At 38.0% G+C, this 16,740-nt stretch overlaps 2 protein-coding genes across 2 annotated transcripts in view; both read right to left on the bottom strand.

Moving 5' to 3' along the window:
- Positions 1-243: 243 nt before the first annotated feature.
- LOC130222341 (uncharacterized) lies at positions 244-13,503 on the bottom strand. The gene is made up of 5 exons (XM_056454962.1): positions 13,420-13,503; positions 10,431-11,301; positions 7,564-7,571; positions 3,904-3,939; positions 244-1,987 (listed from the first exon to the last, which is right to left on the bottom strand). Exons 1-5 carry the CDS (start codon positions 13,445-13,447, stop codon positions 1,170-1,172), a joined length of 1,761 nt encoding a protein of 586 aa, XP_056310937.1. The 5' UTR covers positions 13,448-13,503; the 3' UTR covers positions 244-1,169.
- A 750-nt stretch (positions 13,504-14,253) lies between these two features.
- Positions 14,254-16,740, bottom strand: part of LOC130223018 (GTPase IMAP family member 9-like) — a 39,965-nt gene continuing 37,478 nt past the window's right edge. Inside the window, exon 6 of the mRNA XM_056455699.1 lies at positions 14,254-16,688. Coding sequence (XP_056311674.1) covers positions 16,222-16,688 — 467 coding nt within the window. The 3' untranslated portion in view covers positions 14,254-16,221. The remainder of the gene's footprint in view (positions 16,689-16,740) is intronic.

Here is a 16,740-nt window from a genome sequence, read left to right as displayed (position 1 = left end):
ATAATCATTTCATGTGTGTGTGCATATTGGCATTAGTATAGTATGTGTTCAGCCATTTTGCCTGCTCAAAAAATACACATACTAACCTATATATAATTTATATCATATACATATTTTATCTAAATATAAATATATATTTTGTCAAATTTTTGCATGCCTGTGTGTATTTATATGTACATAATAAATATAAACAGTACACACACTTAAATTATGTCAAAACAAACTTTTATTTTGGATGCGATTAATCACAGTGAATTTTTGCCCAAACTAATATATATACTCCACAATAGTGTTCTGGTCACTATGCGATGCTGGTGGAGGAAAACCTTTCGTGACTCGTTCCTCAAAAACACCTGAAAGTGGCTCAATAATATTTAGATCTGGTGACTGTGCAGGCCATGGAAGATGTTCAACTTCACTTTCATATTCATCAAACCACTCTGTCCCCAGTCTTGCTGTGATTATTGGCGAATTATCATCCTGATACATGGCACTACTTTCAGGATACAATGTTTGACCCATTGGCTCACATGTCTCTCCAGAATGGTTGGGTAGACCTTGGCAGTGACATTCCATCTAGCACAAGTAATGGGCCAAGGGAAAGCCATTAAATTGCAGTCCAAAACATCACTGATCCACCCCCATTCTTCATTCCGGGCATCAGCAGTATGGGTGGGATGCTTCTTTGGGGCTTCTCCACACCATAACTCTCCCGGATGTGGGAAAGACAGTGAAGGTGGACTCATTAGAGAACAATACATGTTTCACATTGTCCACGGCCCAAGATTGTCACTGCTGGCACCATTGAAACCAGCGTTAGCATTGGCACTAGTGACCAAAGGTTTGACTTTAGCAGCCGGCCCTGTGGAGCTCCTGACCAACAGTTTTGGTGGAAACAGAAGAGTAGAGCTGCACATTTAATTCTGCAGTGAGTTGGGCAGCTGTGGTTTTATGTTTTAGCACCCGGACATCCTTTCAGATGGCTTTAAATGTTTAAATGTCTTCCTGGTGAATGTTTTTTGAATGAATGATTTTTAGCATAAAATAAAAGTACTTTTGAGACAATGCATTGCAAAAACTATACCCATGACCCATCAAGACTGCTTTTGAGATCTAGTTTTATTTTCTTTCTTGTATTTATTTAGAGTCACTGCCCTATATTCCCTATATTATAACTTCACTTTTGCTGCTGCTGCTTCGCCTAACGCTACTGCTCCTCCAGCTAGTGCTGATCCTGCAGCAGCTGCAGCTTTTTCTGCTGCTCCTCCTCCTGCTGCTTTTACTACTACTGCTACTGCTCCTATTGCTAATCCTCCCACTCCTATCACTGTTAACGCTGTTTTTCCATAGTCTTTAGCTTTCTCTATAAAAGCCAGCCATTCCTTTTTTTTCTGGACCTTCCTGTACATCTCATTAGTGTAGTGCTTTCCTCCATTTCTCTCCACCATCTTCTCAATCATCTCCATCAGTTCAGTGACCTGCGAGCGGTTCTCCTCATCTTTATTGTTGAATGAGTGATATCTCCGACCACACTGAGAAAGAAGAGCCCAGAGATCTTCACTTTCACATATGTATTGATGTAGCGTCCGTCTCTCTAGTGCATCATCATGAGTGAACAGAATGATGGTGTAGCGAGCAGCTTCTTCTCCAAAATCCTCCTGAATCCATTTGACAGCATTTTTCTCTTCTTCTGTGAATTTCACGTCCAGTCGGATGACCAGCAGAAACACGTGAGGACCAGGAACAGACAGCTTTACACACTCTATAAATTCCTTCTTCATTTGTTCTTCTGTCAGCCTTGTATCAAACCGTCCTGGCGTGTCGATGACGGAGATCTTCTTTCCATCGATCTCTGCTTCTCCTCTTTTACAAGTATTAGTAACTGACTCTAGAGAAGCTTTATTTGTAAACAACTGCTGGCCCAGGATGGTGTTTCCAGCTGAACTTTTTCCTGATCCAGTTTTACCCAGCAGAACAATCCTGAGGTCTGCGAAGACGAGAGGAGATTATTAGTTCAAGACTTCACACTTATGTCGAGTTCAGACTGCATGATTTCAGCCCTGATTTTGACTCGTCAACAGGTTTTGAGAAATCGCCAACAACTGCCTGAAATCACAGGCAAATCGTTCATGTAAGTGACAATCACACAGTATGAACTATCAAGGTCGTGATATGAGAGAATCGCCGATGATTCCCCGAAACCGGTGAGATATTTGGCTTGCTAAATATCTGGAGCTGTCGGCGATTCAAATCATGCCGTGTGAAATGTGTTCTCACTGAAAATTACATCAGCGATCACCTACAGCCAATGAGAGAGCAGCATACACTAATACGGGAACCTGCAGGCCAGCGGGAGGGTGGGGGAGAAGTTTAAAGTGCTCATTTTCAGTTTATTTGGACACAATAAAGGTGGAAAAACTAGTGTAAATTTGGCAGGAGCACCGCGTCTGTTTGATGTGTCATCTGAGCAATACCACAATCAGGTCTAAAAGTAAAAAAGTTGAGGAGAGATTGTTAATTCTCTTCAAAAGCCAGGTGAGCAACACAAGTTTCTAAAGCTAAAGCCTTCTTTTTCCATTATGTAGTAACGAAGATCTATTTAAGATCTATCTAAGATACATTACGTTACCTCGCATTGTTTCCATGTCACTTCTCACGTTTGTTTGGTTGTGAGACGTAGTTTGGACAAAGTTGTCTGTGATTCTTCCTATTTTAAAGTCATGCAGTGTGAACTCTCATGTCGTCGATCCATCCAACACAATGGCATAGCACAAAATGCGGGGGGTGGGGTGGTTGGGCTTTGGCTGTGGTGAAGTCGGTCGCGAAATTTATGCTCAGCGTGCTGGGTGGGGAGGTTGATGGGGTTGCGGTGCCTGGCGACGTTCGCGGATATCACGCTAAGTGGGGTGGGGTGACGGTCTGGGTGCCACCCTACTCTGGCCATAGGAAGACCACATACTCAAGACCGGAGGGAAGGGTGATGAGCGATCACATACTCGGCGGGGGGACATCCGTACGCCGCTACTCTCCTACTTTATAAATACATTACAGACAGAACGCTAACCCAGATAGTTATGCAGCGTGATAACATCTGTGACACGACTACATTGAAAATCATGCTGTCTGAAGCATTAGCTGATGCTTGATTATAAAGCTTGTTTGGCATGCTGTCCAGGGAGAGAGCCCTGAGCTCATAAGATCCTCGTGCTCGGGGCTCCCTCTCATTTGCATGGCAAGAGGGGAGTTTGAGCTCAGGTAGATCTCGAGAACTCCCCTGCTGTTTGAAGCTAATGACCAATTAGGGATTGCTATGAAGAGATAACTACTGTATGTCTATGGTGCTGGTTTGGATTAGTCAATTAACTTTTTGGATGGTGGGAGAACACCTGGGGAAACCAACGTGAGCTCGGGGTGAACGTGTAAACTCCACACAGAAACATCAGCTGGCTTGGTAAGGACTAGAACCAGTGATGTTCTTGCTTTGAGGCAACAGTGCTAACCACTGGGCCACCGTGCTGCGCAACTAGGAAAGAGGAGGTGTAGAGGTGGAAGGGGGGGGGGGGGGGGTTTCTTCAAAACAAAGATGGCTGTTATATGGAGCTTAGGGTATTTATAGTGGCTTCGGAATTGTCTGATTGGAGAATCATGAATTGGATAATGCGGGACCGGCCGTGATCAATCACAAGCAAGTGATCCTCTCGAAATTGGTTTATAAATAAACTCCACTTAATCTTAGTGCAAAAAATATAAAAATATTGCAAATCTGAACAACTATTTTTACACTTTTCACAAATTTATGCATATATTAAATTATAATTCCTTATGTTAATTCATGAACAAGACATGCAAATGAATGGATTTATAGATCAATAACCTTTAGAGTCAATATGAGTCAATACTCACCTGGTGGTTGGTCAATACTGTTCCTCCGCATCTTGTCTCGAGTTTAATTTGATCTACGATAACATATGTAGGTAATCAAAGAACAGAAACACTGTTTTTTATGCAGTTGAATTCAAAATATTTGGTAACACTTTATTTTGATGGTCCATTTGAGTATTAGTAGACAGTCTGCTTAATATTTGCTGATCCTGCTCCTTTAACAGACATTTAACTGACTATAAGACACTTTGCAAGTACATGTCAACTTACGCTCACCCTAGTGTTGGGCAGTAGCGTCGCTACAAGTAGTGACGCTACTAGCTTAACTACATTTCTTAGTAGCGTAGCGGTAGCGTCGCTACTTTCTAAATCAAATAGCTTTTCAGTAGCGAAGCTATTTTATAAGTCAAGTAGCGCAGTAGCGTCCGCACAAGCTGCATTTACCAATCACGGATCAATAAGTGACAGCACCGACATTCACAGGGCTGTGAGGCCGGTGTCTAGCCGATGAAAGTAAATCCATGATGGCGAGAATCATCATTTCTTCTTCTTCCTGTTTCACTGTGGTTGACAACAAACTTTTTGGTGCGTTACTGCCACCTCTGGTTGGTGACGTCGCCAACCAAAATAGGCCAACACGAAAAACTTGCTTGATGGAAAGAAGTTATCTCTGAAGCAGGGTTTTTTGTAACCATACCTCGAGAAGTACATGTTAAGATGCAATAACTTCTGCAATAAATTTCTGATGCTGTGCTCAAAAAATACTTTAGTAATTTATAGTACTAGAAAATATTTATTTATAAATATTCATTTATTTATTTATAAAAAATTATAGTACAGAAATAGTACTACTATAAATTACTGCATTATGTAGTATAATTTATTAATGAAGAGTTGTATATATTTACAATATGCATAATGTTTATGTCAAAAATTTCTCTTTACTATAAATTACTATAGTATTTTAAATGTGTAACACCTGCTTTTATTGGATTGTTTTTGGTTTAAGCTGTTATATACTATAATTTGTTTCTGTTTAGAACAGCATGTTATTTACAGTAAATAATTGAACTGAATTATGCCTCATATGTTTCATTGACCGTTTTATTGATCTCTAAGATAGGATTGACTTTGATTTAAGTTGCTTCGATTTAAAAATAAAAATTGCAAAAAATAGCTTAGATGTAGCTAAGCTACTTTTGCCATGTAGCTTTTAGCTTAGCTTGCTACATTTTCCAGGGGGTACCTTTTAGTGTAGTTAAGCTACATTTTAAGTAGAGAAGCTAATAGCTTAGCTCACTACATTTTCAAGTAGCTTGCCCAACACTTGCTAACCCCAACCCCAACCTAACAGTCTACTTATAATCTAAAGAGAATTAGTTGGCATGCAGATGCAATGTAACTTAAATTCAACTAACGGACCATCAAAATCAAGTGTGACCAAATATTTTTCTGATTATATTGTCTATGTTTCTGTTTCACTCTCCTCAAGCCGGCCAGTTTCTTTGTGCTCCATTTTAAACGACCATTTATCTTTTCATTCTTGTTGACTTAAATAATATAATTTATTTTAAAATATGTTGTAACACTTACCGTTTAGCTTAATGTTAAACAATGTTCTTGTTGGTTAAGACAAAACGTCCTGCTTGTAATCTCTGGGGCTGTTTGCACCTAGTCACTTTAAGCGTTTTTTCTGATTATATATAGCTATCCGATTGTGAAACACATTTAAGACGGATATAAATATGATAACCCAAATTTCTCGGAGACGCATTCCAGACGAATCTATACTTGTCTAAATGCACCTGATTGTTGAAACCACGCATGTGAAGCTTACTCCTCCCAAAATGTAAAAAAAATAAAACCCAACAAAGCGAAACAAAAACCATTAGGGTATATGCGGGAGCATGTTAATGCAAAATGCAGCAAGGATGTTTGTTTAGTTTTATTTTTTGTTTCGTTCTATTTTTGACCAGTCATGAATTACTAAATAATAAAATTATAATGTTAGATTAATACCAAATGGAAGCATTAGAGATGCACCATACATCTGTGTGTCTGTGTGAAAGTAGAACAATTACAGAATAATAGGCTATATAGAATTTCAATCATTTACAAAGATTGAATGTTTTGTTTTTTGGGATAGTTGGATAACCACAAAATTACTTTAACCCTTTACAGGTTTGAATGGTGCAAAAAAAACAAAAAAAACAAAAAAACATATATATATATATATATATATATATATATATATATATATATATATATATATATATATATATATATATATATAAATATAAATATATATATCTTACATTTCTGTAGCAAAATTAATTCTTAAATGAAATGTATTGTACACTGAAAAAAATATTGAGCGATGATTCCTTGGGTTTACTCATTTTTTTAAGTTAAGTGGTTGTAAACAATTTATTTGGGCTGAATTTAAATTTAAATTGTTGTTTAAATTGAACACGTATGGATTGTTTGCAACAATTTTTCAGACTTCTTTTTTTGTGTATCTGCTGCTTTAGTATAAAGTATATATAACCTATATAAATTTGTATATAGCACAGGAATTGAAGATTGAAATCAGATCCTTTTAGTGAATACAGGCATGCATGTGACCGAATGCAAATGGAATTGTCACAAATCAGATAGTTTTCCCCTCAGAGAAAATTAATGAAGCGACCATGTGTAAAAAACCCCTATAATCGTCCGATTGATCTTACATGATCATTTTAAAGACAACAGCATAGCTCTAAAGATAATAAAAATAATGCCATTAGGTTGGGTATTTTCATGCACGCTTTGTGTAGTTATAACCTCAGTTCAAAACATAATTTCATTTAAAGTCATATTACTGTACATTAGATGTTATATTACGCAGGGGTTAAAGGGTGCTTTTTTAAGTGTGGAACAATAACATCTTGCCAAGTAGGTTAAAGTAAAAAAACACAATCTTTCTGAATGGAAGGCATTTGATTTTGTGTTAAATAGCGCCCTCATGTGTGCATTACATATTTTGAAGTGCATCACTCTTGTGCCAGCCAGAGCAACAGTGTGAGCGCAGGTTTACCGTTTATAATCCCAAATGGAAAAAATAATATTGTAACAATATTACTATACTTTACTCTCAGAAATAACAGTACGCGAGCTGTCACTGGGGTGGTGTCTTTTCAAAAGGTACACATTTGTACTTAAAAGGTCCATATTGGTACCTCAAAAGTATATATTAGTACGTACAATTTTTAAGAGGAACAGTTTTGTACTTTTAAGGTACTAATATATACCCTTGAGCTATTATTATGGACCTTTTAGGTACAAATTTGTACCTTTTGAAAAAGTACCACCCCAGTGACAGCTCATGTACCTTTATTTCTGAGAGTGTTGAATAAATATGTTGGGGTGTTTCTACATTTGGGGCTAACACAACCACTATAGTAAAACTAGAAATAAACAAATGACCCAACAGAGAACGGGAATGTGTCGTAACAGCAAAATGCATTCTGGGGTAATTAGGCCAAGGGAGCCTGATTCCCATTGATCTCTATTGATTTATTGTGTCAAGTATACACTCATAAGAAATAAACAGTAAGTACTCACACTACAAATATTGAAGAAAATGATATATGGAAACACTTTCTTTGCTTGTTAATACCAGCAGCAACATCTCGCTCTTACTCGTGAAGCTAAGGAAGTAACAGAAACTACAATAGGATATATGCCGAGCTAGTGTTTCTTCTCATACTGATAAACTTCCGGTGAAACGGTTATTGTGAGTTTTTTTTTTCCATTTTATCTGGTTCTTTTTACAGAATCGATGTTGTAATGTAATTAAAATACAATCAGTTAAAAAGATTTTGCCATTCATTTAGTTGCTCAAACGAAAAACGAGATGAAAAGCCGTTTACTTGCAGGTGCCATCAGGATCGGCAGGTTAGAGGAGAAGCTCCATTGAATATACTAGGGTAAAATAAATGCTCATATTATAAAGATATGGTAGAGAAAAATATAATTTAATGCAGTGCTTCTTGTGCAATCTGAGACCCACTTTATATCATAATTTTGCAATGGCATACAGGTCACCGGAAGCGCTTAACCCAGATTACTGGCAACTTAAAAGTCCTTTTAGCATACTTCGGCATATACCCTATTCATGGAAAGGCTGCTAGTACAGGTTCCAAAACAGAAAACCTTTCTGTTGACTGCAATGTTAAACTGGCCAACTTTACAGCAGAAATAAAGGTGTTTACAGCCAGGTACAAAAAAACCCCAAAAAACAAAAACAATATTGGTAATATTACACTTCATGACAACTGTGAGGGGGGTTAAGTTTTTTTATAACTCATCTTTTTCATTTATATTAAGCCTTAAAATTCTGCATAATTGTGGGCGTGGCCACTTGAGTGACAGCTAGGTCTCTGCAGAGAGGAGTTGACCACAATGAAGGGGTTTGAGTCCGGTGAAGAACGGTTCCAGAAAGCATGTAAAAAAACCCCCAAAAAAACAGAATCCAACAAAATAAAATAAATAGGTAAATAACAGTATTAGAATGAGATCAAATCTGAAAATGTGGTAAAAATCAGGTGAGGGCTTTTCTATTTCTGGATTGCTTTTATTTGGGTTTAGGGAAGGAGGAGGGAGGGTAAGTTGATCTGTCAGTCAGTCAGTCGATCGATCAGTCAGTCGACAGCGGCCTCTGGTGGATTTACGTGAGAACAGCAGGCATAAATGGCACTCACGAGAGAAGTTTGAGATCTGAAAAAGCATACACAGCGGCCTCTGGTGGATTCACGAAAACAAAAACTGCAAAAAAAAACAAAAAAAACGTATCTCCTGGTATTTTGCGCTCTCCAGAAATGTATATAGGGGTACGTTTTCAGAATGAGTCTGGGTTGGATTTGCATCTGTTTATATTGTGCACACCTGCGTTTGACCAATAACGTAGCCGACCCCAACTTGCCATGATGTAGATTCCCGAGCTCTATACTATACATTTCCAAACTATACCCCTTCCTCTCGTTTGGCTTTGATTTGATGTGCTTGAGCTCAAACACTCTCACTAGCTGTGAAAAGCTGTGAAAAAACTAAACATTATTGGCTGTTTTTTGTTTTCCAGTTGAAATTACGTCAAACAAGAAATAAAAAAAATATGGACATTTCAAAGCACTTCACTGGACCTTTAAGAAAAAACTCACTTCATTTTGGCTCATTAGTTATAAAAACAAGACAATATTTATTGCTTGTCTAGAAAATGCTTCATGATTTAAAGGGCACATAGTTTACCTCTTTTTTATGATTTAATATTAATATGATGGTTCTTCTGAGTGTGCCAGTTTAGGTTCAGTTTAAAACACAATTCAGATTTTTTTATTATAATGTGTTAAAAAGTGTCATGTTGGGGGCGTGTCCACAGTTGGCTGATTTATGGGTGTGTTGCTTCACATGTAAATTAGTTTCGGCTTCCCACCAACGTAACAAGGGGGCGGGGCCATGAGCTCACCCGCTCTGCGTTTGCAACAGAGTCAGACAGGCAGACAGAGAAAAAGCTGGAGTGAGAGGATCAATATTCAGTCTTACATGTACGACTCTGACACAGACCAAGCAGCAAAATCATTTGTGTCTTTGTACAGTTTTACAGTGCTAGTTTCAAGTGCCGAGCTTGCACACAGAAACTAATAACCACGCACACTGAATTAACTTTGACTGAGGCATCGGATGCGCCGCTCGAAGCCGCGACACGGCACACCAGACACTCTCTGTGGCGCACCAGAAACACGAAGTGTCCCGAATCGTCGCGCCACGCATTTTTGAATTCTAAACATAGGTTTCTGCAGCGGTCCGCGGCGCCCAGCCGTCGACTTGAGTGTACCCTGATAGAAACCGATGTTTAGAATTCTAAAACGCATGCTAGTTAAGATCACAGGGAGCTTCTGGGATCGCAAGAAATGCAAACGGCTGAAGTATAAGGTAGACTCAATGAGAAGTACACATGTTTGCAAACCTACCTAAAGATACAACCAATAATTCCGATTAGAGCGATAATGTGGAGAATATTGATCTTGTGTTGAGCCCAATGAGCCTTGCATCTAAAAATAGAGCTAGCGTGTTCCTTTAGTGATATCGCTTCGACTCACGCTGAAAATGGCGGACGTGAATCAACAAACTGAGGATATGATGACGCGCCTGTCAATCAATATTGGTGGGCGGGGGGACCGCTCTCCTACGTAAAGTTGCGGTCGGTTTGAAAACCGCTCCAATTGGTCCACCGTTTTTTATGTTGTTAAATTGAAAAAAAAGCACTGGGTGTGCTTATATCACCCCAATATGACGGTCTATACACCATACATGCACATATGTCTGTCCAAACAGCTTGAAAAGTAGATTTTTTACCATAGGTGCCCTTTAAGTGTTTTTAGATCTTTGGACTGGAAACAAGACAGAAGATCTAAGTAAAAAAAAGCATTTGTTTTTGCAGAGTTTAGATTTAACAGAACCAGCTTTACTGGCAAATGCGCACGAATATCACATTCAATTAATTTCCCTGCCCTCCAGCTAATGCCTCTCCTCTTCCTCCTCTCTCTGCTACTGTTGAGAGTACTTCTAGTGCTGCCAATGCTGCGCCTCTTCCTCTTTCATCTCCCTCTCTTCCTGCTAATGCTAATGCTAATAATCCCATTACTGTTGTCAATCCTGCTAGTATTCCTGCATTTGCTGCAATTGCTACTCCCAATATTGCTATAGATCCCACTCCTAATACTGTTGTTGCTATTCTCGCGTAGTCCCTAAATTTCTGTCTATCAGCATCCAATTCGATTTTCTCCTGGGCTTCTTCATACATCTCATTGGTGTGGTGCTGTCCTCCATTCTCCTCCAGCATCTTCTCAATCTTCTCCATCAGTTCAGTGACCTGTGAGCGATCATTCATGTCTTTATTGTTGAACGAGTGATATCTACCTCCACACTCATAAAGTAGATCCCAGAGATCACCGCTTTGACTGATGTACCCATATAGTAACTGATCCTCCAGTGCATCATCATGAGTGAACAGAATGATGGTGTAACGAGCAGCTTCTTCTCCAAAGTTCTCCTGAATCCATTTCACCATGTTTTTCTCTTCTTCTGTGAATTTCACGTCCAGTCTGATGACCAGCAGAAACACATGAGGACCAGGAGCAGACATCTCTACACACGTCATTATTTCCTTCTTCATTTCTTCTTCTGTTAGTGTTGAGTCTAAGAGTCCTGGCGTGTCGATGACGGAGATCTTCTTTCCATTAATCTCTGCTTCTCCTTTCTCACAGGTTTTAGTGACTGACACCACTGAAGCCTTATTTGTAAACTTCTTCTGGCCCAGGATGGTGTTTCCGGCTGAACTTTTTCCTGATCCGGTTTTACCCAGCAGAACAACACTCAGATCTGATGAGAGGATTAAGTGATTATTTTAACGTAATGTCAAAAATATGAATATTTCAAATGTATAAAAACAATTGAGAATGCTTACATTTGTCAATAATATATATAGTTGAAGTCCATCCTGTTAATTTCTCTCAAATATTTCCTAAATTATGTTTAACTGATTCAGAAAATTTTCACAGTATTTCCTATAATATTTTTTCTTCTGCAGAAAGTCTTAGTCATTTTTATTTTTTTAAAAGCCATTTTAAAGTAAATATTATTAGCCCCTTATGGCTCATTTCCACTGACTGGTACGGTACGGTACGGTTCTGTTTGGTACGGGTCACCTTTATCAGGCTTGTGTTTCCACTACTAAAGGTACCCTTTTGGTGGGCGTGGTGTATGATAGAAAGTTTCAGACGACGTCATTCTAGCTCGAGGAAATGTCTACAATAAAGCTGTACAGGTCGCTCACATATCATATGAAAAGCACTTCTCACAAAACAGATGCTTCATACACATAAATACTTGTGTAGAAATGTTTATTACTGACTTTTCAATGAACATGAGTTGATTATAACTGCAGATCAATGACAGAGCGAAACAGCCTACTGTAACGTCTGTAATTATATTAAATAACTAAATAAATGAACATATATGAACACATACAGCCCCTTACAGTCTCCGATATGTTACCAACTACAGAAAAACTACATATAGCAGAAATTTCGTCCGTATTTAGGTTAAAAACAACACAAAGTATAGCCTACAGTCAGTGAAAACCTCTTATCTGTGTATGTAATCTTCAGCAGCACATGTAGCCTCTGTTAGACAGTAATTCCGTCATTCCCAGTTCATATTAGCCCCAAAGGTGAAGATAATAAGTTAGTTATACATGGCATTTTGTTCATGTTTGCTGAATAATAATGTGCTCCTTTATTTCCGGCTTCTCCTTTGTTTCTTCGCGCTTCACTCTCGCGTTTGTCAGTGTCTGACAGGATAGAGTTTCAAAAGCACGTCAATAATCAAATACAGGTTATTATCATCAGCTCAAGAAGTTTGTTATTTCAGATGTAGACGAGCGGCGAACGCAAGCAAGAAAGCGAAACCGCTCGCGCCTCAGATTGGCTCATAAAAAACTGCTCTTCTTCTTGGCTTTGTGGCTGTTCGTCAAGACGACGACATGGTTTGTTTGAGCCCAGATCGACCATGGCTCGTTATTATATGTGTTTATAATTCCGCTGTAATCTCTCGCTGTGTTTTTCAAACATGGCGGGTTTTTTGTTTTCTTTCTGGCTTGTTGCGTAAGCGAATGACGTATCTCTGTAAACCAATAGCGTTCAGCTGCACGTGTGGCTCCGCCTTTTGGTACCCTTTCTCATGTTTGGTACCCTTTCGAAAGGGTGCCGAAAAAGTGGTACGGTACGGTTCGGTACGCTTTTTGACAGTGGAAACGGCCATAAAAGCGTACCAAACCGAACCGTACTGTACCGTACCACTCAGTGGAAAGGGGCCATTAATAAATATTTGTTTTGGACTGTCTAAAGAACAAATCACTGTTATAGGTTAGTTTCACGTGACATCATTTATGATGTGCGTAATTCAGATGGAGGGCAGGAAGTAATTCTTCTGCATAGCAAAACGCTGAGAGAAATCAAAATGTGTCTGTTTTACCTTGTTTATAATAGTTTAAATTGGTCAAAATAAGACATGCTGAACAGCTTTTATAGATTTCCAAACATTTTTGCCCAAAAAGGGGAGAAGGTTCAAGAAACTGGCTGAAAAACTACCTGTAATAAACATTCATTCAATATATTCATGTTTGCAAACTTTATTTGTACATGATCATTTGTTTGACAACACTAATCAGAATCAGAATCAGAAAGAGCTTTATTGCCAGGTATGTTCACACATACGAGGAATTTGTTTTGGTGACAGAGCTTCTACAGTGCAACAGGATTACAGAGACAGGACAAAAAACAGATAATAAATATATTTTTAAAAAAATAGAAGTAGTGAATGCAAATATACAGATTGACAAGCGTATGTACATGTTTATTACTATATACAACGTTATATGTGCAGCTGTTATGTGCAAATTGGCATGTATAAAGACAGCATGAACGACTCAATACTCACATGGTTGGTCAAGCCTGCTCCCCTGCATCTTGTCTTAACTTCTACAGGATCAAATCAAAGGACAGAAATAGCAGATTTTCTTTATTTAAATGTCAAAATATTATATTTTAATGCAGATTTCTGTAAATCTGTGCTTCTGTTTCACTCCTGATCGAGGCAAAACAACCAGCGTCTTCCTGTTTCATTAAAGAGAAACACACAACATTTATCTTTTACTTATCATAGACATAAGATAATTAAATATAATGTTGGGTTTGTGGTTTAGAAGACAGAAGTCTTTACATATACTTTACCAAATCAAATAAAAATAGGCTACAAGTTAACACACACTTACCGTTTAGCTTACTGGAACTTACAGAAACACCCAAAACTTCCTGCTTATAATCTAAACTATCTGTTGTCTAACTTGTCTGACTGGATCATCTTAAAGAGAGTAGCATAGCTTTAAAGTCACATGTCACTTGGGTATTTAAAATACATGATAATTCCTCATGTCACTTATTCCCGTGACGCTCCAGGGACAGACGAGTCTTCGCTGAGGCCAGCTTCCAGCCTCCGCCGCTGAGACTGCAGCTCTGCACAAGACATTTGGCCAGCGGAGAAATTAAAATGGTCGTGCCCAACTGAGCCTGGTTTCTCTCAAGGTTTTTTTTCTTCACTTTCGCCAATTGGTGAAGTTTTTTTTCCCTCTCCGCTGTCGCCTCTGGCTTGCATGGTTCGGGATCTGTAGAGCTGCACATCGTTGAATCTGCTGTATATATATATATATATATATATATGTAATTCTGTATGGGTCTATATACTGTATAGGGAATCAACTGAAAACAAAACGTCTGATTTTCATTAAAGTTTTTACTTAGAAAGACACAAACAATGCAGAAGATGGAAGGATCAGAGCAAATACTAACTAAAATACCAATTAAACACAACAAGTAGGAACTAAAACCTAACAAGTATTGAATATAGGAAACTAAATTTATTTAATTCACCACTTTGTAGAAATTATTACAAGCTGTTATCTGATTAAAGACAACACTTATAAACCCATAACCATTTATTGCACCAGATAAATCCATTTATTATGCTGTATGATCAGTGTGCTTAAAACATTTGCCCTTTTACAGTATTTTTTAGTTATTCATGTATTTATTTCATTATTATTATTTAGCTGTTGCTGGATTCATTTTTTAAAGATTCAAAAAGACAGATATCTTTACTAATTTGCAAATCAAAACTACCAAAACATGTAATAAACTTGGAAACTTAACTCACAGTTTTAACCGCTAACAAAAGTTTCATCCAACAAACGCTGACCCAAAAACATCACAAAGACACACAGCACTACATAAGGATGTCTTGCGTAATATGTATTTTAAAAACATCTTTACATTGACATATTGACTTAAAGGTGAATAACTAAGACCAGAGTTTGTGTTCAGCTGTATGTAATTGCATATATGCACAGTTAAAGTCAGAATTATTAGCCCTCCTGAATTATTAGCCTGCCTCGTTTTTTTCCCTGTTTAAAGGTGCAGTATGTAAGTTTGACACCCAGTGGTTAAACTAAGTATTGCATTCCTCAATCAGTACACATTTTCACTCTGCTCCTCCTCTGATGAGTCCACGCAAGTAAAAGTTGGCAGATTAACATGAGTGCTTACAATGTGAGAGTTTGAATGCCATTTTACATGATATTTATTGCCATACTACTGAAAGCAGCAGCAGATAAATCAAATAAAATAAACTGTTTGAAACTGAACTTTAGAACTGAGACTCAGTGCCAACAAATATCAGTTATTTAGTAGGTACATACAATAATGTTAAATTCATTAGATTACAAACCCTACCGTGTTGCTGGAGTGCAGTGAGTGCACTATTCTCTTCTCCTGAATGGCTGTATTTAAATTTCTGTCGTGTTTTTTCTGGTGCAAACATCCAAATTGCTGATCACTGCAAATCTCGTCACATGTTGCGTGTTGTTAGCACACAAGGTTACATTGTAACCTGCCCACCTAATGTTTACGTTCCTAATATTTATATTATTTGCAAATTAATAACCACCTCATGTGGAACTTGTTTCAGAACTGAAGGAATCTAACATGCTGTTTTCCATGAAGGCACCCCGGGGTGCTGAAATATTATTGGCTAAACTGGCTTTGGGGCGGTTAAAAGAACCAAAACAAAGATTGCGTTCCAGCACGTAACGCACATTATCAAAGCAGAATATCTGACTTCAGCATTGTATTTTTACACAGTATTTTTCAAGACACTAGTATTCAGCTTAAAGTGACATTTAAAGGCTTAACTAGGTTAATTAGGCAAGTTAGGGTTATTAGGCAAGTCAATGTCTAACATTGGTTTATAACATTTGAGAAAAGAAAAACAATTCACAGGAAGGCCAATCATTTTGACTTTAACTACATGTGGATTTATATATGGTGTTAAAATGATCTACAGTTTTGCTTATGCAGAGTGATGTTACATTGGTACATCCAACACAATCTCATGACATTTCCTAACTTGATTTAGTGGCTAATTCGTATGAATTTGTACAAGTTAGTACGATTTGCTTATCCCAAATGACGGTGGGGTTTAGGTGCCATTTCGTATGACTGAACTTGTACGAATTAGCCACTAAACTCACAAAAGGTAAAATAGTTGCGTATCCTCGTGTGATCAGGCAGGCTAAACCACAAGTACTGAATGTGCTGAAGAAGTGACCAATGTATTTTCAGGTCTGATTACTAATAATAATGATAACAATAACATAAATAATAAAAATGAAACTGTTGAGCTAAATATTTAATGAATTGCTGCAGCGGCTTTTTTCTTCGTTTGTTTCTTCTGGACTTTAGGCATCGTTGTATTTGTACCAGCTACAGCGGCTTTTATCTTCGTTTTCTTCTTCTGGGTTTTAGGTGTTGTAGCATTTGTACTGGCTGCAGTGGCTTTTATCTTCGTTTGATTCCTCTGGGTTTTAGGTGTCGTAGCATTTGCACCAGCTACAGTGGCTTTTATCTTCGTTTGATTCCTCTGGGTTTTAGGCGTTGTAGCATTTGTACCAGCCGCAACAGCTTTTATCTTCGTTTGTTTCTTCTGGGTGTTAGGCGTCGTAGTCCTTGTACCAGTTGAACCTGCGATTTTTCTTTGCCTTTTCTTCTCGATTTTACGCACCATAGCCTTTGTACCAGCGATAATAACAGCTTTTTCGACCCCCGACTCCTTCATTTTCTGGATCTCCTTTCGCATTTTCTTACACACCAGCTCATCTTCACACATGGGTGGGAAAAGTTTATGTTAATTAGATGTTAATGTAGTTAT

This window comes from Danio aesculapii, chromosome 1 (assembly GCF_903798145.1).
Source record: "Danio aesculapii chromosome 1, fDanAes4.1, whole genome shotgun sequence".
In the NCBI taxonomy this organism is placed as follows: domain Eukaryota; kingdom Metazoa; phylum Chordata; class Actinopteri; order Cypriniformes; family Danionidae; genus Danio; species Danio aesculapii.
The sequence above is the reverse complement of the archived record's forward strand: the minus strand, read 5'-3'. Positions and strand labels throughout refer to the sequence as shown.

Bases quoted from the DNA above. Each gene is read 5' to 3' on its own strand.
- LOC130222341 (XM_056454962.1), bottom strand. From the start codon at position 13,447: ATGCAGGGGAGCAGGCTTGACCAACCAT. The intron at 11,302-13,419 runs GTGAGTATTGAG...TCCTCTCATCAG, and splicing joins GAGCAGGCTTGACCAACCAT to ATCTGAGTGTTGTTCTGCTG. The intron at 1,988-3,903 runs GTGAGTATTGAC...TCGTCTTCGCAG, and splicing joins CAGTATTGACCAACCACCAG to ACCTCAGGATTGTTCTGCTG.